The following is a 27386-nucleotide window of genomic DNA, read 5'->3' as shown; positions in this document are numbered from 1 at the left end:
CTGCTCATGCTCTCTCTCCCTCTCAAAAATAAAGGCTAAAATAAATAAATAAATACTTTTTTTTTTTTTTGAAAGAGAGCTTATAAACCATTCAGGCACTTTATTTAGCCTTTGAGTTTTGCTGGGTTTTTTTTACTTTTTTTCATTATCATTTTCTCATTATTCATTATTTACACTGAAGTAAACCATTGGTATTTTTTTTAATTTCCTTCTATTCACCTTCAGTCATTGGTTCATTCATCCATCTATTCCCTTAACAAACTGAACATGTAGAGATTTAAAGTTGATTAAGACACGTCTCTGTTTTTGGCAAGCTCATTGTTTGGTGAAGGTGGGGGAGGGTGCAAATTACTGGATATATTGGGTTTTTAAAATTTATTATTACTGCATTTCATTGTAGTTGTAGTTGCCTATTACATCTATACCAAAGTTCATAGAGGGTGTTCTGGGAATCTAGAAGAGAGGCATCTAATCAGACCAGGGGTATCAAGGAAAACCTTTCAGAAAAGGTAAAGCTCAACCTGAATTTTGAGGGATGAGTAGGAGTTGGCTAATGAAAGGGGTTGGGGAAGAGAAGGATACCATATAGAGGTAATAGAATGTTTAGAGACACAGAATTGTGAATGAGTGTGTTAATTTGAAGAAATATAAGCAATTTAATTAGGGTAGTTACAGTGTCAGGCTTTGGAGTTCAACTCTCTGGGATCAGATCTTGGTTCTACTGTTTATAGCCACATGACCTTGGGCAAGTCATATAACGTCACTGCTTTCAGTCTCCTCTTCTGTAAAATGAAGGTGATAATTTCTACCCAGTGGAGTTGTTATGAGGATTAAATGAGACAATGCGTGTAGAGTTCTTAGCAGGGTGTCTTGCACCTAATAACCACTAAATAAGTGGTGGTAGTGGGGTGGTGATGGCTGCAAGGGATTGGTGAGGTGTGGGGTTGAGAGAGAGGTCATATTCTGAAGGCCTTTTGTGTCAAACTGTGGAATTGAAATTTATTGAAGGCCTTGACTGAAGGTCATTGAAGGGCAGAGGAGTCACACAAAGAGATTCTCCTTGCAGAAAGATCACTAACAGCTGCATGGAAGAAGGACTAGTTAGGAGATGTTTGAATGATACCGATAGGGTAGTGGCAGAAAGAGTTCAAGGAAGAAATATATTTAAGTGATATTAAGCAGGCAGAATCCACATATTCTGTGAGTTCTGTCCTGGTTTCTATTAACTTCCTGATAATGCACCCTTATTAAGGATTGTGGAGACTGTGATGACATATGGCATCCCACATAAAAGTCCTATCCCTGTTCTTTTGGGTGGTTTCAACTTTGCTTTTGTCCCAGTGGAAGATAAATGTCCATTCCAGCCTCTGTGTGGTGACCCCTTCTTGTCCTGTCTGTGGTCTGAATGTCGAGTTGCTTCTCCTTTCCTGAAATTCACCATTGTATTTCTTTACTTCTTCCCAATCCAGTCCTTTTTTGTCCCCCAGCTTTACTGGGATATAATTGATGTATAACATTGTGTAGGTTAAGATGTGCAATGTGATGATTTGATACAAGTGTATATCATGAAATGTTTAACTCAGGCCTTCACCTCACATAATTGTCATTTTTTTTGTTGTGGTTATGGTAAGAACATTAAAGCTCTACTCTTCATAGCATCTTTCCATGTAGTACAGTATTGTTAGCTGTAGTCAACCGTGCTGTATGTACCTTAGATCGCCAGAACTTACTCATCTTAACTAAAAGTTTGTGTCCATTGACCACCATCTCCCCATTTCCGCTACCCCTCATCTCCTGCCAAACACTATTCTAACTCTGTTTCTGTGGGTTGGATGTTTTTAGATTTTACATATAAGTGAGGTTATATAGTATTTGTCTTTCTCTGTCTGACTTATTTAGCATAATGTCCTCAAGATCCATCATGTTGTTGCAAATGACAGGATTTACTTTTTTTCTAAATTTTTTAAATGTTTATTTCTGAGAGAGATCGTGCAAGCAGGGGAAGGGTAGAGAAAGAAGGGGACAGAGGATCCGAAGTGGGCTCCGCGCTGACAGCAGAAAGGCCAATGTGGGGCTTGAACTCATGAGCTGTGAGATCATGACCTGAGCTGAAGTCAGATGCTCAACTGACTGAGCCACCCAGGTGCTCCTGGGATTTCCTTTTTTATGGCGGAGTAATAATCCATTATAATTACATACCACATTTTTTTAACTTTTAAAAAATTTATTTATTTTGAGAGAGAGAGACAGCCCGAGGATGGAAGGGGCAGAGAGAGAGGGAGACAGAAATCCCAAGCAGAGACTCAATGTGGGGCTCAAATTCACAAAACTGTGGGAAAATGACAGCCAAAACCAAGAGTTGGACACTTAACTGACTGAGCCACCCAGGCACCCTGCACATTTTCTTTATTCATCCGCTGATGGACACTTAGTTTGTTTCCATGTCTTGGCTATTGTGAATGATGCTACAATAAACATGGAGGTACAGATATCTCTTTGAGATAGTCATTTCATTTCCTTTGAATATATACATAGAACTGGGATTGCTGGATCATAGAGTAGTTTTCTTTTTTCTTTTTTGAGGAACCTCCAAACGGTTTTCCATAGTGCCTATACCAGTTTACATTCCTGCCAACAGTACACCAAGATTCCCTTTTCTCCATATCTTGGCCAGCATTTGTTATCTCTTTTTGGTGATATTCATTGTAACAGGTATGAGGTGACATCTCTTTGTAGTTTTTATTTGCATTTCCGAGGTGTTTAGTGATATTGAATACTTCTTCTTCTACTTGCTGGGCATTTGTATGTCTTGTTTGGAGAAGTGCCTATTCAAGTCTTCTACCTATTTTTAATCAGATTGCTTTTTTGCTATTGCTGAATTATATGAATTCTTTATATTTTGGGTATTAATTCTATATCAGATATATGGTTTACAAATATTTTCTCTCATTCTATAGGTTGCCGTTGCATTTTGTTTCTTTTGCTCTACAGAACATTTCAGTTTGATGTAGTCCCATTTGTTGATTTTTTAAAAAAATATATATTTTATTTATATTTTTTAAAGTTTGTGTATTTTGAGAAAGAGAGCAAGTGGGGGGAGGGGCACAGAGAGAGAGGGGCAGAGAGAATCCCAAGCAGCCTCTGTGCTGGCAGCCAGTCCTTCCACTGGTTCCTGGGTCCCTTTTCTCATGAATCTTGAGATCATGATCTAAGCCAAAATCAAGATCAGATGCTTAACTGACTGAGCCACCTAGGCACCCCTCCAGTTGTTGATTTTTGCTTTTGATGTTTGTACTTTTGGTGTCATACCCAAAAATTCATTGCCAAGACCATTGTCAAGGAACTTTTTCCTTATGTTTTTTCTGGGAGTTTTATGGTTTCAAGTCTTATTTTTAAGTCCTTAATCCATTTTGAGTTAACTCTTGTTGAGTGGTAGAAGATAGGGGTCCAGTTTCATTCTTTTGCATGTGAATATCCATTTATCCTAACAGCATTTATTGAAGAGAGTATCTTATCCCCATTGAGTATTCTTGGTTCCCCAAGACCTTTTCTTATACTGCTAGGAGAAGAGCTTCCTAGATACAGTTCTTCCTCCTAATAGCATTCATGAGGTTAAGGGAAGTCCTTAACCCCCTGAAGGTTAGACCCACTTTCATGCTAGGTCTGTTCAGTAGCTCCTGCAGAACTTAAAGGAGCTTCTCAGAGCTTGTAATGTATACGTGCATGTGATGATGTAGGGAAGGTGTCAGAGGAGACTGCCAAAGGGGGTCACGTTGAACTAGACCTACTTAGTAAGGCTGGAGGGGCAACTTACTTTGGCCAAAGAGTCACCATACTCATAGCTACTGAGAGAATGAAGAATGGGGACAGGCATCCTTATGTCCTTTAGACTGACCAAGCTTATCACATCAGTGCCCTGGAGCTGGAGAAGTTCTCTGGGATGGACTCTTTGTGTATAAGGACGTCCCAACAGTCACCCCTCTGACAGAACATGGGCAGTCTTGTGGAAGACAGGTTTAGAAGAGGAAGGGTACCTGATTCTAGAAGAGGGGTGTGGGAAGGGAAGAGAAAGAGGAAGATTGGAGACATTCTGCACATTCTACTCTGATTCTCACCATCTCCCCTGCAACAAGAAACAGGAGCTACCTCCAGAGGAACAAGGACCCAGCATTCGGAACCTGGATTTTTGGCCCAAACTCATCACACTCATTGTGTCAATCATAGAGGAAGATAAGAATTCCTACACACTCGTTCTGAACCAGTGCGTATCAACCCACTTGGCCCTGTGTGGTTGGTGGTTGGCTTGTCCATCTGTCTAACAGCCTCTTTCTTTCCTATCTCTGTGTGTTTGCAGTGCCACTTCTTCCTCCTGTACATCCGTCTGTCCCTCTGTCCCTTGTATCTGTCTGAGTAACTGTTTCTGGAGACAGGTGTGGAAACATAATGGGGGGCCCTGCCCAGACTGAGCCAGCCTCCCTGGAGTGAGAGGCCCCTGGGAATGGCTGCCATAGGAGTCCCAGGGGATCCAGAGACCATGTGTGTATGTGTCTGTCCACTGTGAATAAAGTGGGCTTTCTACGTCCACCCCCTCGCACTTTCTCCTCCATCTTCTTTAGCCTGGGCCTGCCTTCTAGACTCAACACTTCTCTGGGTCTCAAATCCCTGCCTTCTGGGCATCCTCTCCCCTGGGCCCACCTTGCTTGAGGGAATTCTCTGCCCCCACTTGTCCTTCCACTGGCTCCTGGGTCCCTTTTCTCCAGATTGAACCTAGCCCTGTTTCCTAGGCTTCTCCTCTCTTCAATCTGACCTCCAAGAGATTAGGCATGTTAGCTTTGGAATCAGTCAAATCAAATAGCTCTTGCTTTGTTCTCTGACTGTGGCTTCTTCCATCATCCAGGTTTCCTCAGGAGTTGAATGTGGGAAAAGTCAGCGCAGAAGTGATGTGGCAGCTCTTTGCCCAAGACATGAAATATGCACTGGAGGGTAAGGGTGTGCCCAAAGCAGTGGTCTATAGGCTCCTTGCCCAACCACCTTGTTTACTGTCCCTTTCTTCTCCCAGACAACTATAAGTTCTGGGTGAATGGTACAGAGAAATTAGAGGGATTCTAGGCATAGGCCTCAGGAGTCCTTGGGGAGGCAAAGGTTCAGCCAAGGTAATAATGGAAATGGCTGTGTGGATGTGGACTCCCCCTTCCAATGGAAATGGCTGTGTGGATGTGGACTCCCCCTTCCAGCTTTAGAACACGTGCCTGTTTAAGACGTTCCCCAGCCCAGAGAGCATCTCTTCCCATGCTGGATACTCAAGTGGCCCACTCCTTGGGGTATGAATGGTCGTATGAAGTTTATCTTTACAGTTTTAAAGAATCACAGAACCTTAAATACACAGATAGGATTATTTTCTCTTACCGGAGGCTGCCTAGCCTGGCTTTCCTTAAAAGCTATTTTGGATTGGCGTGACAGAGCCAAAAAGATGATACTTCCCTCGCTTCTCCTATAAAGTAATGTGATGGACAGTTATTATTGATCTTGTTCATTCAGCTTATTTCTTACTTTGGTCCACAAAAATATCACTGTCTGCTTGTGTCCAGCCTTCCCATTTGTACCCTTCGGTGTTCACTTATTAAGCTGCCTTTCCCATCTGTTTATATATGTTAGTCTGTATCCTCAGTCTGTGTGAATGGACTTAGAAAAAAAGGGGAGCAGCCTGGCGGCAAGGACAAAGCAGAGTCTGGATCTGTTATTCTGGTGGCGTGGCCAGACTGTGGGTAACCCTCAGACTTAAACTTTTGAGGTTTAAAAGCAGTAAGTTTTGAGGTTGAAAGAAACCTTGAAGATCAGTGTTTAAGTTTGAGACAGCCACAGTCTGTACATGCACATTCTGGAATTCTGCCCCAGAGCAATGGCTGCCTCTTGCCCACATTGGGTCAAGTCTGGGGTGGTAGCCCAGGCCTTAGCCTTTCATGTCAGTGAGGAAGTCACTTGTCCCTCTCCAGGCAGCACTTAGCAAGCCTGATGGGGGTGAGTATAGTCCCAGTTCTTAAAGAATCCAGCTCTGGTGGGTTTTGAGGGGAAAAAAAGAAATACCTGTGAAAAGTGAGTCAGGTTCACAAAGATAGTATGAGGTAGGACAGAGGTTTTCAAACAAAGGTATCTTAGGAGCTAAGTGAAAAGGGAAAACTGGGGCAGGGGGAGAAGGGTACTGGGCTCCAGGCTTTTTACCCAGTGCTAGTTAAGTCAATTCTGCTTTTTATTAATCTTATATGAGATTCTAGGTAAGACTTCTTTTTAAAGGGGAGTTCTGCTAATGTTTGCAACAAACACAAAAGAATTGAAAACTGCTCTAAAAGAAAGAAAGTTGACCTGGTTTCAAATCTCAATTTCACCACCTAATCAGCAGTGTGTTCTTAGACCAGTTTTTATGAGCTCACATTTTCTCATCCATAAAATGGGAGTGATAACAGCATCTATTTCACTGAGCTGATAAAGAAACTGAGACATATTAATATACTTAGCATACTGCATGGCATTTACTCAGCACTGAATAAATCTTGTTAAGGACAGTAAGAAACCATTATAGGCTCATGAGCAGAGATGCAGTGTAAGCAAAGTAGTATTTTTATAAGATTTCACCTTAGTGGAAAATGGGGGCAGGTGGAACAAGGAGAGACGAGAAGCAGGGACTGCAGATAATATTGTAATAATTTAGGGCTGAGGGGATGGGGCTGAGGTTAGAGCAGAGAATTGAAGAGGGAAGAATGCGTTTTGATAGCTCCTGGAAGGAGGTTGTAATAGGACTTCATAATTGTCAGAATGTGGAGGGCAAGAGAAGGGTAGGAGTTTGGAGACCTGGATGATAAAAGGATAGTGTTAACTCTGACTGTGAAAATGCTACCATTCACCCATTTTTAAAAATTTTATTAGAGAGGGTGCGTGCACACATGCACCTGAGTGGAGGAGGTGCAGAAAGAGCGGGAGAGAGAGAATCTCAAGAGCGAGAATTCCCAACTCTTGATTCCACAAACCATGAGATCATGACCTGACCCGAAATTAACAGTCGGATGCTTAACCAACTGAGCCACCCAGGCGCCCTTCCACCCTTATACATTTACATTATACATGCAAATGTATAATTTACATACATAAAATAAAAAACCCTTTAAGAGCATAATTTGATTAGTTTTGACAAATAAACACACCTGTATAACCACTACCCCAATTAAAATATAGAACAGAAAGTTTCTTCTTGCCCCTTTGCAATAGATCCCCAGCCCGTTAACCAAATGCTTGTTGAGTATTTTCTTTGTGCTAGGCAGTGTGCTAATTGTTGGAACCCCAAAGAGATGAATGAGGCATAAGCCCAGCCCTTTGAGAAGCTCACATACTATTCTAGACAACAGACATAAAAATTGGCAGTTATGGTTTAAAGTTCTAAGAGCCACGAAGGGAATAAGCATAGGGTGCTGAGAGGAGAGCAGTGTAATCCACACCCAGGAAGACTTCTAGGAGAACCTGAGAAAAGGATCTAGGAAGGCTTCCTGGAGGAGGTGATACACAAACTGAAACCTGAAGGATGGTAGGACTTAGCCAGTGGGGAGGGGAGGTAGTAGTGATGGGAAAGGGAGACACAGAACATTTTAGGAAGAGGATACAGTATGTTCAGAGATGTGTGGTCTAGAAAGCTGTCATGTTTGGGAAACTGAAAGGAGTAGTTCGGTGTGACTAGCATGTTAGAGTGTAGGGGAAGAGATAAATAGGACATCAAGATAGAAAAGTAGGACAGAGCCAGGTCATAAAGGAGGTGGTAAGCCATGTTTAAGCTTTTGGACTTATCCTAAGGCAGTTTGGAGCCAGTGAATAGCAATCCTTTGTTAAGGGTTTCGCTTGATCAGGTTTATAAGGTAGAAAGGCCACTCACGCTGGCTGTTGTATGGAAAATGGGTTGGAGGAGGGGCGCCTGGGGGACTTAGTCCGTTGAGGTTGAGTCTCTGACTTGGGCTCAGGTCATGATCTCGCCCTTTGTGGGTTTGAGCCCTGCTTGGGGCTCTGTGCTGACAGCTCAGAGCCTGGAGCCTGTTTTGTATTCTGTGTCTCCTTCTCCTGCTCACACTCCCTCTCTCTCTCAAAAATAAATAAACAACTAAAAAGTTTAAAATTTGTTAAATTTAAATAAACATTAAAAATTTTTTAAAAAGAAAAGAAAGAAATTGTATTGGAGGAGGAAGGACCAAGTTGGAGGCTATTGTAGTAATCCAGGTCAGAAATGGTGGTAACAAGACCTAGGCAAGTGACTGTGTAAAAGAAATGGTTAGATTCCAGAGAAATTTTGGAGGTAAAATCAGCAGGGACTGGTGATTTAACTGGATGTGAATCAAGAGGAGGAAGGAAGACTTGAGGATGAAGCTCAGCATTGAACAAGAGGCTATGATTAGTATGTATACTCGTTAAAGTTCAGCCAGAGATTTTAGATGCTGAAAGATGGGGGCTAGAGTTAAATCCTGGCAAAGTGAGATGTTCCATCAAAGCCTTATGCAGACATTATCAGAACCAAAGAGAGATTTGGGGGAGATACCAGCAAGCTGGATAAGTGAAATCATGAGGTTGAAAGAACTCTTCAAAGATGAAAGATGAATGAATGGAGAGAGGAATGTGGAAATCAGGGGCAGGAGAAGGTTTAGAGACTTGATTGTCCATTTTGAAAGATTAACCACCCCCATACTTCTACCTCCCAGCAACAACCTCGAGCAACTTTATTGGAGCAGGACTCCGTGGGACTTGTTAGAATAAAGCGCAACCAGCATTTTACCAGTCATCCTGTTTTCATACCACAGAAGTTAATATAAAAATTGGGATTTGGGACCAGAGTACAGATAATGGGTTGACAGAGAAAGTGGTAGTTAAATAAATATAGTACCTTGGTCTCTATAAGAAAGCAGTTCGGGAGGTTTGGAGTGATGGAGCAGCTCTGCCTCCACTTCTAGTGGGTTACTGAACATAAAGGAAGCAGAGCCCTCTTCCTGGTGCCTTTTGATGTTTCCAGGTTCATGGACTGGTTTAAGGACAGCAGAGTGTGGGTGGAAAGCAAAGGGACAAGCCCTGAGAAGTCTCTCTGATGTCCTGGAGGTGGTGCTACCTGCTGTACCAGGAGATGAAATTTCCTGGGACTGGGGGCCTTTTGAGACTGAATCCCAGCTTCCCATTTCTTCCTTGAGTGTGTGTTGTACTAATTCACAAGCGCCAACTGCCCCAGACTGGATTTCTGCCTTGACATGGAAGAGCATCACCCATAGCAACTCAAAGTTGAGCAGTAGAGTTCACAAGGACCCGGAGCCCTTTTTTTTCTCTATTGCTCGGTACTCTTACCCAGTTGCCTGTTTTTACCATTATGTTATATATAAGGCTTTTATTATTCAGATTAATGCTTTATCTATAAAGGGGGTGGATGAAGAGAACCTGTGGTTGTTGCCAGTGCTCCAGACATTCTGGGCAAGCTATGGGAGATGTTTGTCCTGGATTTTCCAGAAGACTCTGGAGATCCAGCTAGATGACCTTAAAAGTCCATAATAAGCATCCCATTTTCTGCATCATGATAGCCCTTTCATCTGGTTGTGTTTCCACGGTTTCCAAACTGACTCTTCTTATTTGCATACTTCTTTGAGAGTTCATTTTCTCAGTCTCTCAGCTGTGCTCCGGGGCCCTTCAGTTTACTTCAAGATGCTGTTATACTCTGGCTGTTCAGCTGCTCTTTCTATCAAAGTGGGCCCAATTTGGTTTTCCCTGTCTCTGTGTAGTTGTCAATGACCCATTCATACCACGTATAGCTATTCATCTCTGCATCTAAGCCCATCTGAGGGAATGGCCCAGCTATTAGGATCAGTGAAGTCCTAGGGAACCTCCATCCTGCTCTAGTCCTGGGCAGTCTCCTCACTAATCAACATTAGCACCCTCTGGCCTTCTTTACCAGGGGCCATTTACTCAGTTGACACTTCCAAAAGCTAAAGCAGCTAGAAGACTGTAGGCCTTATCTGGGAGTCTGGCTTAGTCTCTAAAGGAAGATTTAGGCCAGGCTCTTGGAGAGCAGAGTACTGGTTGGGGGAAATGGTTGTAAGGAAGTGATTGGGAGTCACCCTTGTTCTAAGACATCTGATAGAGCGGCCCGACCGGATCTGCTGCTTTGGGAAAGTTCAGGAACCATGGCTCCTACTGCTGGGACCTGACCCCAGCCTCCTTCCCCACCACTAGAGCATGAGAAAGACCGGCTGTGTAAGAGTGCTGACTACATGAACCTACACTTCAAGGTGAAGTGGCTCCACAATGAATACGTGCGAGATCTGCCTGCCCTCCAGGGGCAGGTGCCTGAGTACCCAGTGTGAGTCATCATGCGGGCACTACAGAGGGAAGGGAAGGGGGCCCCTCCATTTTAGGGGTGGGCAGGACTATTGTCTTCAATTCAGTTCAGTAAGCCAGTCTTGAGACTGCCAGTTCTGGGCTCTGTTGTAGAAAGAGAAAAGCATCAAACCATGCCCTACTTTCCAGAAGACCCGAGTCTGGGGTAGCTGTTAGGCACATAGCATTTGCCAACCACTTGCTCCAACCCCCAATTCTCCTGCGTGGCTGCAGGTGGTTTGAGCAGTTTGTCCTGCAGTGGCTGGATGAGAATGAAGATGTGTCCCTGGAATTCCTACGTGGGGCCCTGGAACGAGATAAGAAGGATGGGGTAAGTTGGAAGCTTGGACTGCACCATGGGTCAGGCCAGGTCTCCCAGCAATTAGCTATCAGCAAAAGTTCCAGGGCTTTAGTTCCTTGCCCTGTGGAATTCATAGGGAGGGCTTTTGAGGGCCAAAGAGCCACTCCTGCTGGGCAGAGTCCTTTTGAGCCCTGCACACTTGGGAAAAGGTAGTGGCTGAAGATGATGATCCTTTTGTTGGCCTTCCTTAGTTCCAGCAGACATCAGAGCATGCGCTCTTTTCTTGCTCTGTGGTGGACGTCTTCACACAGCTCAACCAGAGCTTTGAGATCATCCGGAAGCTGGAATGCCCAGACCCCAACATCCTAGCCCACTACATGAGGAGATTTGCTAAGGTGACCATGACTCTCCCTTCTCCTTTCCATTTGCCACTACCAGGCTCATGGCCTTGTCACAGGCCCAAGCACAGTTCCTCTCTGTGATGTCCTTCAGGGGAACTCTGGCATTACCCCCTTCTCATTTGCTTGTGTCTGGGGCACACTGGGGGTTTGTCTTGGTGCTGTTCTGGGGTTGAGAGGAAGCTTTGTCCCCTTATTGTGAGATTCCCTCCTACCTTCCTTTTGTTACTGTTCTGGGATGAGGGATATGACCTCAGGCAAGATCCCTGTGGGGAGAGCTAAGGGTTCCCTCTCCTTTCCTTTTCTCCTCTTTTTTCAGACCATCGGGAAGGTGCTGATGCAGTATGCAGACATCTTATCAAAGAGCTTCCCAGATTATTGCAAAAAGGAGAAAATGGTGAGGGTCAGGCCCTGGGACCCTAGAGAAGAGAATGGAAGACATTTGAATCCTCCTTGCTTTTAAGGCTATCCTCAGAGCTGAGGGTGGGGATGATACTCCTGACTTTTGGTTCCTAGTAGGGCTTTGCTTGAGATTATGCCACATAAGAAGAAGAACTTGACTAGGAATTCCTCTGAGCCTCTATTTGGTACTTTATCTTTTACTAAGCTAGATCTTTACTTAGTCTTTCTTTTTTAACAACAACAACAGCCACAGCAAAAAATCTCTTAAGACAGAAAGTGAATAAAGGATGATGCCATGAATACCTGAGGCCCACCACCTGGTTTAAAAACAGAAACATTTGCTTCTGGTCTTCATTCAAGGAGAATTATCTGAATTGCTTCCACATCTCAGTGATTAGGAAGGAAGAGCGGCATTTGGTTATGTGTCGTAAATTCCCTGTGGCTTTTGGAGTAGTATGAGAGAGGTACCCTAGGCTGATAGGTCCTGTGCTGAAAGCAGTCAAGACTCAACACCTCCATCTGTCCCCAAAGCCCTGCATCCTGATGAACAACATGCAGCAACTGAGAGTCCAGCTGGAGAAAATGTTTGAGGCCATGGGAGGCAAGGAGGTAGGTCTCAGGGTGTGGGGTTGCTGCACTTTACCTTTGTTCCTGAGCGTTCTGGCCATAGATCTCTACCCTCTCCTCACCAGGTATAGGCCAGGAATTTAGCTTAGGATCTGGGCTGCTTTAAGCTAAGGGATTTGAGTAGGAATTGGGATAAAGGCTCTATGAGGGAGGAGTTAGGGGCACAGGATGGAGGAAAAGGGTATGAAAATCAGCTTAGCCAAACACACCTTCTATGGATACAGTTGGATCCTGAAGCTGCAGACAGTTTGAAGGAGCTGCAGGTGAAACTGAATACGGTTCTGGATGAGCTCAGCATGGTATTTGGAAACAGGTAAGTGGCCCCAAAACACATAGCCCTCGGAGCGAGATCTGGTCCCTGGCCAATCCCAGAACTCCTGCCCCACACCTATCCACCCAGCTGTAGGGGTGTGGATCTTCCCACTTCTCCTGTTGGCTGTCCCTGCTGGAGCTGCACCAGAGTGTGCTGGAGTGGGACGGAATAGCTGGTGTTGCTCCAAGGTCAATGTGTGTTTGGGGAGGGGAGGGCTGCACTGTGGGCACATGTATAGTTTTCAGGTGCGGATTGATGAGTGTGTTCGACAAATGGCTGACATCCTGGGCCAGGTGCGGGGCCCAGGGAATGCATCCCCCAGCGCCAGGGCCTCAGTGGCTCAGGATGCAGATAGTGTGCTCCGGCCTCTCATGGACTTCCTGGATGGCAAGTGAGTACAGCACTCAGGACTGTCCTTTGGGACAAGCAAGGCAGAGGCGATCCGAAAAGCCTCTTGGGGAGGGGTGTCTCTCAAACTCTCAGTCTTACCTGTTATGTGGGTCTACAGCCTCACACTCTTTGCCACTGTGTGTGAGAAGACAGTCCTGAAGCGTGTACTGAAGGAGCTCTGGCGGGTGGTAATGAACACAATGGAAAGGATGATTGTTCTGCCCCCACTCACTGACCAGACGGTAAGGACACTCCCCTTCCACTTCCTCCTGCTGTCTCCCCTATCTTGCTCCACACTTCCTGATCGAGTTTGGAGTCCTCTGCTTTTGACTGATCTCTTTTCTGCCCAGGGCACCCAGCTGATCTTCACTGCTGCCAAGGAGCTGAGCAATCTTTCCAAACTCAAGGTACTGTGGATGGATGGAGTCTTCTGAGGCTGGGGGGTGAGTGGGAGCCAGGAAGAATGAAATGTGAGCTTTGGAGACTAAAGAGGAAGGGAATGAGAGGAACATGTACTGTGGGCTGGCAGGTGGGAGAAAGACTTTCATGACAGCCCCAAGTTGTCCTGATGCTGTTGCTTTCTCTGGGGTTTCAGGACCACATGGTTCGAGAGGAAACACGGAGTCTCACTCCGAAGCAGTGTGCCATCCTTGACCTCGCTCTGGACACCATCAAGGTGGAGCCTTCCCCTTCTCCAGACAGTCATACTACCCCACCTCAGTCATACTACCTCTTGGCATTGGCATTCTAGTCTGTCAGACTAGATGTTCTTTGGGCTCTTGCCACCCCACATCCAGAAGGGAGTGATTTTTATGTCTGTTTCTTTCTTTGCTATGTTGATATTCCTGCTTGGGAGCAACCAAAATGGTCTTGGGAGCAGACCATTCTGTATGGTCTCAGATGACTTACCATGGACCCAGAGCACTTATTCCTGGGTTTTGAGTACAGTTCAGTTCACTTAGTTCTTCATTGCCATTCCTGAATATTTTCCACTGGGAATTAATCTTCCAGATCCTAATACCCCACATCTGGCTGAAAGTTCCCACTTCCACTTACATATACATTCATTTGGGTTTCCAAAGGATTTTTTTTTTCCTGGTACCCATTGATTCATTCAACTGGGAAACCTATGCACTATGAAGGATACAGAGAGAATCAGATATAGTTCCTAGCTTTAAGATGCTTATAATTTGGTAAAGCTGTAATAAGGCAGGTACATATGAAGGGTGATGCAGGGCATTTGGGAGAGGTATGCCATAAGTATAATGTTCTTTAAGGGTTCGGAGGGATAAAAAAGTACTTTGCTACTCTCTCTGCCTAAAATGCTCTATTCCAGATCTTTGCCTGTCTAGATAGATCCATACTTCAAAGTTCACATCCAGGAATGTGGTCATCCCTTACTGCTCCTACCCAACTAATACACTTCACCTGAGAGATTCTGACTCTACATGGTATTCCTCATCTTGTTATTTATTTAATGGCTTATTGTCCTCATCATCCTTTTTTGGCATCTTCATTGAGCTTCTGCTCAGATGTGATTTCTCTGAGGACAGTGTGGAAAGCTGCCTCCGTGTAAGGGGATGGGGCTGTATCAGGTATTCTTTTGTCTTTCAGCAATACTTTCACGCGGGAGGTAATGGGCTGAAGAAAACTTTCCTGGAGAAGAGCCCAGATCTACAGTCCCTACGTTATGCCCTATCTCTGTACACACAGACCACAGACACGCTTATCAAAACCTTTGTTCGCTCACAGACTGCCCAGGGTAAGACCTAAGGGCTTTAGGTCCCTATCTTCCCCTCCTTGATACACTTCTGCCTCTAGGGAGTCAAAATTTTCCAGCCCTTAAGGAGGATCCAGGTACTTCTTAAGAGAGCCTGTCAAACTCAGACCCCAGGATTTCTTGAGGGACCCCAATAATCACTTCCACACTGTACCCATACCAGACAGGAGAATCACAGGGACCTGGTAAATGGGCCTGCAATTCTTTTCCCAGACATTGCCTGGCTACCACACGTTCATTCGGCTCAAAGAACATACCCTGTTAGGAAATACTTGTCGGAAAGCCTTGAGAATAAGTTGTTGAAACACTCATGAAGACTCATAGTTTTGGGAGCCTTCTTGGAAACTGTCCGGGGGGGAGGAAGCAAAAAAAGACTTTATAGATTGTCTAGTGTAGATGAGAGGGGGGGAAAAAAACCCAACAACTAGGAGAGGCAAACCATGGGAGCAGTTGAAAGGAGGGTGTGGATCATGGGCATAATGGATCTCTGTGCATAAATGATGCTCCATCCAGCCTCATGGGTGATGCTAATGCACAGGGACTAGGCAGCTGGTTTTCTCCCAGTGTCTTCTAGTCCTCAGAACCCCTCCCTGCCTCCAGGCAGGCCTCTCTATAACAAAACACATCTACATAGATACGGTTCAGACTGAAATTCTGACCCTGACCCAAGAGCCAGGCCCTCCCAGGAAAGACTTTCAGGCACATTTGTTATTGCTTGTTCTGGGAAACTTAGGTGTGCTGCCTGGAGGAGAGAACCTGATGGAGGGAATGGGAGGACTTAGGCCTTACTGAGCCTTTGATCCAGAGCACAGAGCTGACCTGGAGGGGAAGTGGGATCCAAGTCATTGGACTAGAGTTAATAGAAGGTGAAAAGATACAAAGGACCTGCAGTACTGCTCCATTTTCCACATCTGTTCTTATGTTAAGTCCAGGATAGGAAGAAAAGGGAGGAAAGAAGTTATGAGCCTTGTTCAAGGGGACAGGGAGATCTTTTACAGAGTTGTACATGGAAAGGCCTGTAACATCAGGGAAGTATCTGAGTTAATCCAAAAAGGCTTTTTAGAAATACTGAGTTTTAGGCTAGATGTAAAGATGAAGAAAGGCTAAAATGGGCACATATGAGGTAAGAGCAGAGGTGGGGACTGCAGGGGGAGGATCGAGATGGATGTGTGTACCTTTTATACCCGTTGCTTTATTATTTAAGGCCAAGAAATTAGAGCCTGCAATGTCTCTCTTTCCTGCCCTGCTGATTTCAGATACCTTCTCTATGTATATTCTGCTTTTCCCCATGATTACATTGATCCTTGACCCATGAAGTCTAATTTGGAGCATTCAGGCACTGACTTCAACTGTTTGATTTCCCTCTCCACCTCATCTCTGTACTCCCCCAGAAAATGTGTAGAGTTGCTTTGAATGGCTATTAACTCCTTAGACCTCTAACTCGTTCTTCTTTTCTATCCTACTGCTGCTACTACCTCTTCACTTGCCTTTCCTCACTCAGTGCATGATGGGAAAGGTATTAGGTTCACTGCTAATGAGGACATTCGGCCGGAAAAGGGTATGTTTATGTTGTACACCTTGCACACATGAATCTAACATAGGCTAACACCTGTCTCCTGTGAACTAGAATGAGCTTCTTAAGCTGGCTGTAGGGGAGCCATGTGTCAAAGTTCAGAAGCTCCATCCCAAGTATCAGAGATGAGTGATGTATTAATACAGTCCAAGATGGGGTTAATAATGGTTCTGTCCTTGGGATTCCCCCATCCTTCCACCTTAGGATAAAGAAGTTTTATCTGGGGTGCAGAAGTTTTATCTCTGGTGAGATGTCTGCTTAGGGGAGCCTACAGACTGGCTAGAGATTGGGCCTGGGAAGTTGCTTGTAGAGGGGTCCAGGTTTTGAGTAGGACAGAGTCTGAGCAAGGCAGCCTCCCAAGCAGTGACCTTCAGGATTCTGAAGGTAGGTGGGAGGGTGCTGCTTTTGGCTTGAAGGGACCCACATTGTTCCATTGAGACACCACAGGGTGGACTTAGTTCCCAGACAAAGATAGAGGGTGGCAGTACTGTCCTCCAGTACCTTTCAATGAAAAATTCTTCATCCTAGGAGATAGGAGAGGTTTGGGGAAACTGACAGATTCCTTGTGCATTTTTGGAAGACCTTACACCTAAAATGTTGTTAGCCTAATGTACTTTAATACGCAGCCTCATTCTTTATCCCCTTCCTTTCCCTTCTCCCATTGCTTACTTCCCCATGGCTATTTTAGGTGATTGCTTCATGCTCTAGGGTGTAAAGTGGGCTTCCTAACTCCTCAGTTTCACCTGGGATAATTAGGCCTGATGTCTTAGAGTTCTCCAATGAGGGATCAACTGTCCATCTGTCCTTCAGGGTCTGGTGTGGATGATCCTGTGGGTGAAATCTCTATTCAGGTGGATTTGTTTACACATCCTGGAACTGGGGAGCACAAGGTCACAGTGAAAGGTGAGTGGCACAGGCTTACAGGTCTCAGACCTTTTCTTATGCAGTGGCCTCATCAGTTGAAGACAGGGGCTGCTTATCCCAGTCCTCTAACTTAGCCTTCCTCCAAGGGGAATGCCACCTAGGGCTCAAGAATTGGGAACACTTGGTAGGATCCCTCACAGGCTTCTCTTGTTTGGGCAGTGGTGGCTGCCAATGACCTCAAGTGGCAGACAGCAGGTATGTTCCGGCCCTTTGTGGAAGTGACCATGGTTGGCCCACACCAAAGTGATAAGAAGAGGAAGTTCACAACCAAGTCGAAGAGCAACAACTGGGCTCCCAAGTATAATGAGACATTCCACTTGTGAGTTACAGGGTGGGGAATCTGTAGGACTCTGGGATGGGGGTGAGCTGGGGGGTAAGACTTGAGAGGGGAGAAGAGGGATGGGTTGGATGGTGGCTGGGGAAAATTCAGTTGAAGGCTCTTTCAGCTTTGGCCTCCTCCCTCCACCCATCCTATGCTCACAGCCTCCTGGGAAATGAAGAGGGGCCAGAAGCCTATGAGTTGCAAATATGTGTGAAGGATTACTGCTTTGCCCGGGAGGATCGTGTTCTGGGGCTGGCTGTGATGCCTCTGAGGGATGTGGCAGCCAAGGGAAGCTGTGCTTGCTGGTGCCCCTTGGGCCGGAAGATCCACATGGATGAGACAGGCATGACTATTCTCCGGATTCTGTCTCAGAGGAGCAATGACGAAGTGGCTCGGGAGTTTGTGAAGCTCAAATCGGAGTCTCGTTCCATGGAAGAGGGGAGCTGAGCACCCAGGTTCCTGTGCCAACTGGATGGCATCAGTTTCACAAATCAGGGCCAGTGAGAATTACTATATATCCAGCTTAGGGTCCTCATAGTCAAGAGGCTGACTCCTTCAGTTTAAGGAAAAATTTGGGGTGGTGAGAATATTTTCTCAGAAAGGCTCAGGAGTCCCTGACCAGCACGTCTGTGGTGCTAGGAGCTGGGCTGTCAGGGTTACTGCATAGGGAGGTAGAACAGACATTTCTGAGAGTGTCAGCCATTATTGTTGGTAGACACCCCTTCACCCCCTATCCCATCTCTACCCCTCTCCATGCCACACCTTATTCAGTTAGACCCATACATATAAACCATTAGAAGAGCAATGGTTCTTGTTGAACCATTAGAGAGCCTGGAGCATGTGCCTGGTTAGCTAGTCAGTTGAGCCTACAGTTGTCACTGAGCCCTATAGTCTGGATTGGAGAATGCCAGGGCAGGAACATACAAATTAGAATTTAGACTGTCCCTCAAGCAGTCTAAAACCAGGATCCACTGGTTTTGTGAAAACAAGGCTTTGAAACTGAACAAGATACCTCTAGAAATGACCTGTGCTAATCCTTTTCTCCAAATTATATGTCATGAGTAGAATGAGGTTCACATGATAATTTCAGCGCCCTGAGCAGGAATATTCTTTGGAACCCAAGCACCACAGGCTACCTGCCCAAGAGTCCCCCTCCCTCACTCCTATAGGAAAGGGAGCAGTGATGTTTCAAGACATGAGCGGCTATTCCTTTGTGTATGCACCTGAGGCCTAGTTGAAGGATCCAGGAGAGAGGGCTGTATTTTCTTCTTGGGTAGGCCCTGAACAAAGCCAAAAATTGTAGAAACCAGTCTAGAAAGAGTCCTCTTCACCTATGGCCACTGCCTTCTGTTTGTCCTCCCCTTTGCAGAAAGAATCTAGTCTTTGGCCTCACTCCCTTTCATCTAGGTCAGATGCTGTTCCCCTCACAGATGTTCAACCCTACAGAGGGAACTTGGACTATGATTCCTCTGTACAGGCTGGATGGAGGGGGCTTCAACATTTCCTGGGAGGTCAGAGATGAACTCTTTCAGGAGATCATATGGACTTCTCAGACCCTTCATCAGAGATGTGACACGGTTCTTGGATACCCTTGGTAGCAGCCTCCTGGACCTCCTGAGGACTCTGTGTTATCCATAGCTGTGCTGGCCGTTACATGAAACAAGAAACTAAGCATCTTTGCTGTTGTTAATTATTGTATGTGCCATTGTTACAGGACATTTTTGGCTAGTGTGTAATAAATTATCTTATAGCAGCCTTTGGGGTCTGGTAATTCTGCTAAAGTGTGGAAAACTGTAGAAATGACTATCCTGTATAATGGTAGATTTTGTACCCCTGGCCCTTTGCTGCTTCCTCCCTCCTCACCACCCCACAAGTGGTGGGACCTAAAGGAGTTTTGGATAAGCACCACGCAGTAAAGCAGGTAATGGGCTAGCATCTTGGCCTGGACCTGAGACCACCAATCCAGTTAACAGAGTCATGGGATTCAGGGCATCAGCTCCCTGCAAAAGGTCCAGAAGGGTAGCAGATGACATACGCTAGTGAAAACTAGTCCATGTTATGAAGACAAGGTAAGGGTCTTCTGGGGAGATGTGTGCCTCTGGAGTTTGGTAGAGGGCTGAGGCTGCCAGTACAGGACAGAGGAGTAGGCCTAGGAGTGCACATTGGCCTTTCATTTGGGAAAATTCCAGAAGAAAAGCTGGAGTAGAAGTCTCCTATATGGGAGAAAACAAGGTATAAGTGAGATCTCCTGGTCTGGAAATCAGAAGCTTATGCAAGAAAAGCGCTCACCTAGTCTCTCAGCCCTTGTGGGGTGGGGGCTGAATGGGAGCACGGGACAGAATAACTCCAGTCTTCCAGCTCATTTCCATTTGCTTGCTAAATAAACCCTTGCAGTTCAGTTCCCCAGTCATTTTTAAACTTCCTCCTTCTCTTTCCCCAAACCAGTTGCCCTCTATCATTTCTGCCTCAAACTTGCCTGTTGAATCCACTGTCTCACCTCATTTCCCAGTACCACAAGTGGAGTAGTGGCCTTTAGTTCCTCTTGTCTGGATTACTGTGATTATCACCTGCCTCCATGCTGCCCCTGCCCTCTTCACCTACTCTGGTAAGTCTCTCCTGTTAAAGCTGTTTAGTTGTTATCACAGCCTTCAAGCTGAAAAATTCTAAGACCCTCCAGGACAGTGCAGACACCGCCCACCATCCTGTAGCTATTCTAAACCGCAAGTCCCTGCGGTTTCCCCCTCCCCCACCCCTCCTCACCCTCACCACACTGTGCACTCCTCTACCTCTCTGTGCCTTTCTTTGCACATTGAGTTCCCCCTTGCTAGAATGGCCTGCAGCCTTTTCCACTGTCTTCTAGGTTTTGATACTTACTAGCAGCCTTTAGGACCCAACCAACCTGAACCCCTTCACACAACACTTCAGTTACAATTTGTCTGTCTTCCCTCATAAGACTGTGATCTGCCCAAAGGCAGGCTCTGAGTATTTCTTCTCTGTTGCCCAGCAGCCTGCACAGAGAGCACTCGAGTACGTAAAGACAAGCCAACTACTCCAGGACCCCTTCGAGAAACACTGGTGGGGAGGGCGGTTGGCTGGCTCCAGAGGAGAGGGGTGTGGGCAGGGGCGGGGCTCTGCTCTAGGCTGGACCCTGGGGCTCTAGGGCGCCTGCGCAGAAAGCGTTAAGATGGAGGCTGCTGGAGTTGACGGCGGCGCAGCAATGGTGAGCAAGAAGCGCCCGAAGGTGGCGCCGTAGGAGAGGTTATTGCCTTCTCCCTCCCAACACAGAGGAGATTGTACCCACATACTACCGACATTCGTACAGCTCTGTACTTCGCAGTTATACCTGTCTATCTTCCTCTTGTAAACTGTTCTCCCGATACTCTTCAAGCTTACTGCTCCCTTCTCGTATTTGAGTATACTTAGGGTTTCCAAGACATTCCAGAGAAGATCTATTTACCCAGATGCCTAGCAAAGGGGATCTTTATCCCCCACCAAATACTTCCCAAGGTGGGACACATTTATTCAGTTACCTTATGAAATAGATCCCCAAATCCCTATCTAGGGCACTTTCCTATTAACTCATGGAGTTTGTCCACTTCTCCCAACACTATACGCATTCACGGAGAGGCATAAATCTTACCCCACATTTGACTTGAAAGTGATACCTTTGCTATAATTCTTTTATATGACACAGGAGACCTATTCCATAAAGAAAAGTCAAACTCTAGCTGGCTACCCAAGGCTTGCAACAGGCTTATAAGTTTGAATTAGTAGCTTTTTTTTTAATGTTTGTTTATTTTTGAGACAGAGAGCATGAACGGGGGAGGGTCAAAGAGAGAGGGAGACACAGAATCTGAAGCAGGCTCCAGGCTGTCAGCACAGAGCCCGACGGGGGCGCGAACTCATGGACCCTGAGATCATGACCTGAGCCAAAGTCGGACGCGTAACCGACTGAGCCACCCAGGTGCCCCTGAATTAGTAGCTTTTTAAAACCAAACTTCACGCTTTTAAAAATGTGGATTTCCAGTTTTAAAAATGAAAAAAAAAAAAAAAGATCTGTTGACTCTTAGTTCACACTCCCCTCAAAGCAACTGGTGGTTGGAGTTGAGAAGCAAGTGTTAATTTACTGTAGTTTATTACAGACTCTATTACTCCTTGTTTTCTTACAGTAGGCTTTGCTTTATTTGCCTGGCATCTGGTAGGCATTTGAATTTGTGACCCCTGATGTAGGACTTTGGTTTGGGTCCTTTTCTGAGCCAATACTTTGAGCTCTTAATGGAAACTGAAATCCAAAGAAGATAGATAACGTATCTATAGGTTGTCTTTGGTTTCTGCAATGCTTTGATTAGGATCAGAAATCATCCTAGTAGCTAAAACCCAGGTGAACTCTATACCAAAGTGTTTTTGGTGAGAGGATGCAATAAAAATATTTATAGGTACCTCTCTGGCATTTGATCTTGAAGAAAGCCACTTTGTCAACCCCTCTCCAGTGAGGTCACGCCAAGGACAAGAGGTTGTTTCTTTTCCAACACCTACTTATAAAAGCACCTGGCTCTGGTCTATACAGGAAGTGATGTCTCAAAAGTGTTGTATCCCTTGTTCTAGAACACAACAGATGGTAACCTTCCTCTCTGAGAGAAATAACAGGCCTTGTAATAATCAAGAATGGTGATATTCTGCAGACTGTACCTAATCAGAAGTAGAAATACCTTTAACAGTGGATTTTTAAAGGGACAAAATCATTTGAGCACAAGTGTATGATCTACCTATTCATTGTGAATATTTAGATGAATTTCCTGAATGAACCTGCTATACCTAGATGCGAAAGCAAACCTGAAGAAGCAACATGGAATAGTCAAAATGGTATTGGAGTGTCAAAAAACATGAATACTGGTCTCAGCTCTGCTACATACAAGTAAAGGGACCTTGATTTTTAACTCCTCAAAGACTCTGTTTCCTGTATCTGTTAAAACAGACTAATAATTTCTGCTATGTCTACCTTGGAGCAAATGGGCTCATTTAAATGTGAAAGCACGTTGAAAAATACACATTTTCTCCAGGTGTATAAGGGATTATTATTATAAATGATTCTCTGAGTTTATATGAGCAAGTTTATATGATTAACCTGCAAGGAATTAGTTTTTCATTGCAGGTTCAAATGAGCAAATATTTGCCAAGCACATACTGTGTGCCAGATAGTTATCTAGGCACAGGGCCTAGCATTGAACAAACAAAAACTGAATGCATTTAGGAGTGAGTCACCAGCATATTGAGTGTCCACTAAGTACCCAGTGTAGTATCACAGCATGATGAAGCAATAGAAAGAATCTAGATTATGGACTTCAGTTTGCCACTATTTCATAGCTGTGTAAACCTGAACCTCCAATCTATAAAATAAGGAAGTTAGGGTAACCTCTAAGGTTCCTTCCCCCTAAAATATGTTTGTCATTAGAGATTCTAATTGCTGAAGTTCCCTACACCTAAGGAGCTTATTGCCTTGCAGGGATGGTCAGACTGACAAAACTTATCAATCAGAACTAGAGGACAATAGAGTACTAATGTCATATTAGATTCGGCACAATAGTGGTAACGACAGTATTGTTCTGTAGGTTACAGTATTTAGAGAGATTTCTTGGAAGACCAGGTAGTCTCAGAAGGATGGAAAACTTTGGATCACAGGAAAGGAAGGAGACTCTATTATAGATATTAGAAGTTGAATGAAAGTACAGGAACATATGATTCATTGTTTTCCTTACTTTATCAGTCAAAATCCTTGCAGAAAAACAGCTGGTGCATTCAAAAAAGTTTAACTGAAGAGAGTTTAACCAAAGGGCTATTTATAGAAGTATGGTCAGTATTAACAGAAACTAGAAAGGAATGGTAGGACTCCTAGGCCTGAAAGGAAAGGGGAAGGGAGTCTTGTTACCAGAGCCCACCTACAGCTACAATCTGGAAGAGGAACTGCCTGACAAGAGCTATGACCATAAGGACTAAGCAGCTGCAATAAGCAGAAAGGAAGTAAAGAAAATAATCTTTCTCTCTCTTCCTTCCCTCAGGTCTCCAGCTAGTACCTTCCATTGGCAAAACTCAGGAGCTCAGGGACAAGGTAGTCCGGGTGATGTAGTCCATAGAGGTCAGCTTCCCAGAACAGGGCAGAGGGAGTTGGGTGGGAGGAGACACAACACATAGAATAACCAGCATACAAGGGATCTAGGGAAGGAAAAGTCACTACTGTGGACTCTTTCCCAGAAACTTTTACCTAAGTTCAAATTGCAAGTACACTCTAAGGCTTAGTCTCCTTAGCTGTGAAATGGGGATAGTAATGCCTTTGTCCTGGGGGTGATTGTGAGGATTGGAGGGTGGGAAGATGGAAAACTGGAGTCTCTGAGGTTAATGGTGAACTTAGCTAGAAGCTTTGGAAATAGAGGAAGTAGGTGACTGTCTCAATTTAAATCTTAATGAGAGAATATACAGAACTTCATGATTAATTACAAATGGAAGAGTGAAAGAGAGCACTGTCAAGATGACTCTCGAGTATCTGGCTTGGGCCACTAGGTAAATGATTAGTAACTGATGTTCAAAGGAAATACAAGAGAACGCACAGATTTTGGGTGTGAGAGATGGGGAATAGAGATGATTTCAGTTTTGTGAGTGTAGATTTTTTAATTGTGGTAAACTACACAAGTGAAACTACTATAACCATATAAAAATATAACCACAATTCAGTGAAATTAAGTATATTCACAATGTTGTGCAACCATCACTAATTATTCCAGAGCTTTTTCATCACCCGAAAAGGGAACACCATCCATATTAAGCAGTCATTCCTCAGTACCTATAGGTTTTTAAAAAAGGTTTTTTAATGTTTGTTTATTTTTGAGAGAGAGAGACAGATCATGAGTGGGGAGGGGCAGAGAGGGGAGGGAGACACACAATCCAAGCAGGCTTCAGGCTCTGAGCTGTCAGCACAGAGCTTGACACAGGGCTTGAACCCATGAATTGTGGGATCTTGACCTGAGCCAAAGTCAGACGCTTAACCAACTGAGACACCCAGGCGCCCTGTACCTATAGATTTTGAGACATTTGTGTGACATCCAAAAACAGATGTTAAGTAGATATTTGGATATGTAATACTGAAGCTCAGGATAAAAAATAAGGCTGAAGAATATAGATGCTTGAATCATTACAGATCATACAGATAGGGAATTCTTAACCTGGGGCCTTTGGACTTGAGTGAAAAATCTCTGAATGTCTTGAATTGGATGTAAAATGTATATAGGTGTGTACATTTAGTTTTATGAAGAAAGTCTGTAGCATTAATCATATTCTCAAAGGAATTTCTTAACCTGAACAAAGTCATTAACCATTGATATAAATAAAGCTGGGGGGTAGTTAAGAAAACTCAGGAAGAGTAGTGAGAAAAAAAATGAGGATGGAATCTTGGGTACCATTTAAGGTATAGAGAGGTCCAAAGAGTGTTCTCTTAAGCAAAAAAAAAAAAAAAACAAAAAAAAACAAAATTCATGTCTGCTTCAAGATAAGTAAAGGCTTTTAAAGGGCAATGTCATTTCCTAGTTGTTAGATGTACCTCACTTTTGTGTACCCAAACATGTATTTCATAAACTTATTCATTTGTGCTCTTAAATAGATGGTCTTCTTAAGTGACTAGCTGTAACTTCTTCCTGATTTAGTCTTACTGTTGGCCATTAGGTTGATGGGGAGAGTATAATTTACAAAGTCAATAGTAGAGAATTAACTAAATTGTCATAATTTGCAACAAGCAAGTGTGCACACCTGTGTGTATCTAGTATATTGTGGACTTTATGATAAACCAGCAGTTCTCAAATGGTGAGACCTGAACCCATGGCATCACCATCACCTGACTTTGTAAGAAATGTAAATCACTGGGCCCTACCACAGACCTGCTGAATCAGAAGTTTATGAGAGTCAGCCTTCCAGGTAATTCTGATGCAAGTTAAAGTTTGAGAATAACTGTGATAGACCATTCTTGGCCAACTTGTTTCAGTTCATAAATAAAACATGGTTTCCTGGCTCTTTCATTATCTTTTATGTAGTAAAATATGAATGGCAACATTTTGCAATGTCTGATGAATTCCTCATGCAAAAGTTGTCTGAACATTCCTGTCCATCTGTGACCTTCTCCACCACTCTGAATTACTGATAGAAATACTCTTTCTTACATGTTATTTTCCCCTTTGGTGTATAGTACTTCAACATAAATTATAAGCTGTCTAGTTATTAAAATGCTGTGGAAAAGGAGATAATTATTTATGTGAATACTCTTTCTTATCCATCCAGTCCTTTGTTTTGGAATATACCAGTCTTTTGCTGAATCATATCCTTGGCTTCAGAGATTATGAAATGAACCTCACTGAAATTGCACCCATCTTCTCTCCCCCATCAAAACATTTTTCAGCTCCGTGGCCTTGCCTACAGGTGCAATAGCTATGTACAAATCCCTTGAGTTCCCTAAAATTAGTTTCCATAGCCAGAAAGAAATTAGAAGCCACAGACTGAATTTGAAGAGAATTGGACTTCATTATCAAGGCCAATCAAGGAGTGTTTTCAGCTTCTGCTAGTCCAAGGGATAAGCCAGACAGCACAGTATTTTAGTTATCTCTGATTTTTCTAAGAAATTTGTACACTAATTGAGGGCATGGATAATGTCTTATTTTTGCATCTTAGGCCATGTTTAACTAACACATACGAGGCACTCAAACACTTGCTAAATTAGATTTACTTAATCCAAAATTAGAAGATAAAGAGTTTTTTTTTTAATTTTTTTTTCAACATTTATTTATTTTTGGGACAGAGAGAGACAGAGCATGAACAGGGGAGGGGCAGAGAGAGAGGGAGACACAGAATCAGAAACAGGCTCCAGGCTCTGAGCCATCAGCCCAGAGCCCAACGTGGGGCTCGAACTCACGGACCGCGAGATCGTGACCTGGCTGAAGTCGGACGCTTAACCGACTGCGCCACCCAGGCGCCCCTAGAAGATAAAGAGTTTAATGTTGGCCTTACTTCTAAGCCACTGTGAGTTAACTTAATTGACTTCTGATTTCCTCATGTCTAAAACAGTTACAGTTTTGCCCTATCTAATTCACAGTATCTTTATAAGAATCTAAAAAGAGAATATAAAGTACTCTTTAAAGTCCAGAGAACTCTGTAAATGTGAGGTTACATAATAATCTTGATTTTTGTGCTCTCTGTCTTAGAGGAATAATTGGTTTATTCTGGATTGTGGAGAGTACAACACAGTATATTGAGCTAGAAGTCAAGAGATTCTGGTTTCAATCCAAACCTCCTTTAAATTCTTTGGGTCTTCGTTTTGTTTTATTTCAACTGAGGAAGCACAGAGCAGATTTGTACAGTGGTTCCTAACTTTGGCTACACTGAATTCACCTGGTATTGGAAAATGCTGATGCCTGGTATTAACTAGCACAAGTTTGATCTAATTGATTTGGGATGAAAGCTGGACCTCAAAAAAATTTTTTTAACTCCTCGTTTGCAACCAAGGTTTGTTTTGTTTGTTTAAATCAGCAAAACCATTATTCAGATATGATCTTACACAAAATTCCAGGTTACCAGTGGAGCTTCTGCAGAAGCTAAAATATCCCATTTTAGAACTCCTAAGGCTCCATGGAACACTGTTAGAAAAACATTAGACTAGACAATTTCCAAGATCTCTTCCAGCTTCAAAACAATGTTGTGACTCTATGCCTTCTCACAAGATCTCTGTCCTATCTTTTTCTTAATACCAATCTGACCCAATGTCAGACTGATTATTACTGAAGCTAGCTTTCAATTTACCTCCTTTCATTTATGCTAGCTGTTTTGCTGCAAGGCAATGAATAGTCTAAAATTTTATAGGCAAAAGGACCTCCTGAGTTTCTTGTTGTCACTCCTCTGAGATTCTGAAGGATTCTGAGTCAGTACATCCAGAGTGGGGGCC

At 44.0% G+C, this 27386-nt stretch overlaps 2 protein-coding genes across 7 annotated transcripts in view; both read left to right on the top strand.

The window, feature by feature from the left end:
• UNC13B (unc-13 homolog B) overlaps positions 1-19166 on the top strand; it is a 234723-nt gene extending 215557 nt beyond the window's left edge. For 2 of the 6 annotated variants that reach the window (XM_047829523.1, XM_047829526.1), the window contains 16 exons: positions 4134-4261; positions 4898-4983; positions 10240-10366; positions 10618-10714; positions 10936-11079; positions 11402-11479; positions 12016-12093; positions 12336-12424; positions 12663-12815; positions 12933-13056; positions 13165-13221; positions 13410-13490; positions 14429-14576; positions 16978-17070; positions 17251-17410; positions 17575-19166. In XM_047829523.1, the coding sequence (XP_047685479.1) occupies positions 4134-4261; positions 4898-4983; positions 10240-10366; positions 10618-10714; positions 10936-11079; positions 11402-11479; positions 12016-12093; positions 12336-12424; positions 12663-12815; positions 12933-13056; positions 13165-13221; positions 13410-13490; positions 14429-14576; positions 16978-17070; positions 17251-17410; positions 17575-17860 (1929 nt within the window). In that variant the 3' untranslated portion in view covers positions 17861-19166. Of the gene's footprint in view, positions 1-4133; positions 4262-4897; positions 4984-10239; positions 10367-10617; positions 10715-10935; positions 11080-11401; positions 11480-12015; positions 12094-12335; positions 12425-12662; positions 12816-12932; positions 13222-13409; positions 13491-14428; positions 14577-16977; positions 17071-17250; positions 17411-17574 lie in introns of those variants that run through there. The other 4 variants (XM_047829521.1, XM_047829525.1, XM_047829522.1 and 1 more) reach the window with 3 other exon arrangements.
• A 1435-nt stretch (positions 19167-20601) lies between these two features.
• Positions 20602-27386, top strand: part of LOC125150132 (phospholipid-transporting ATPase FetA-like) — a 100384-nt gene continuing 93599 nt past the window's right edge. The window contains exon 1 of the mRNA XM_047829532.1: positions 20602-20633. The gene's annotated coding sequence lies outside the window, so the exon portion shown is untranslated. The remainder of the gene's footprint in view (positions 20634-27386) is intronic.

Source organism: Prionailurus viverrinus, chromosome D4 (assembly GCF_022837055.1).
Source record: "Prionailurus viverrinus isolate Anna chromosome D4, UM_Priviv_1.0, whole genome shotgun sequence".
NCBI classification, from domain to species: domain Eukaryota; kingdom Metazoa; phylum Chordata; class Mammalia; order Carnivora; family Felidae; genus Prionailurus; species Prionailurus viverrinus.
This window is presented reverse-complemented; position numbering and strand designations above follow the sequence as displayed.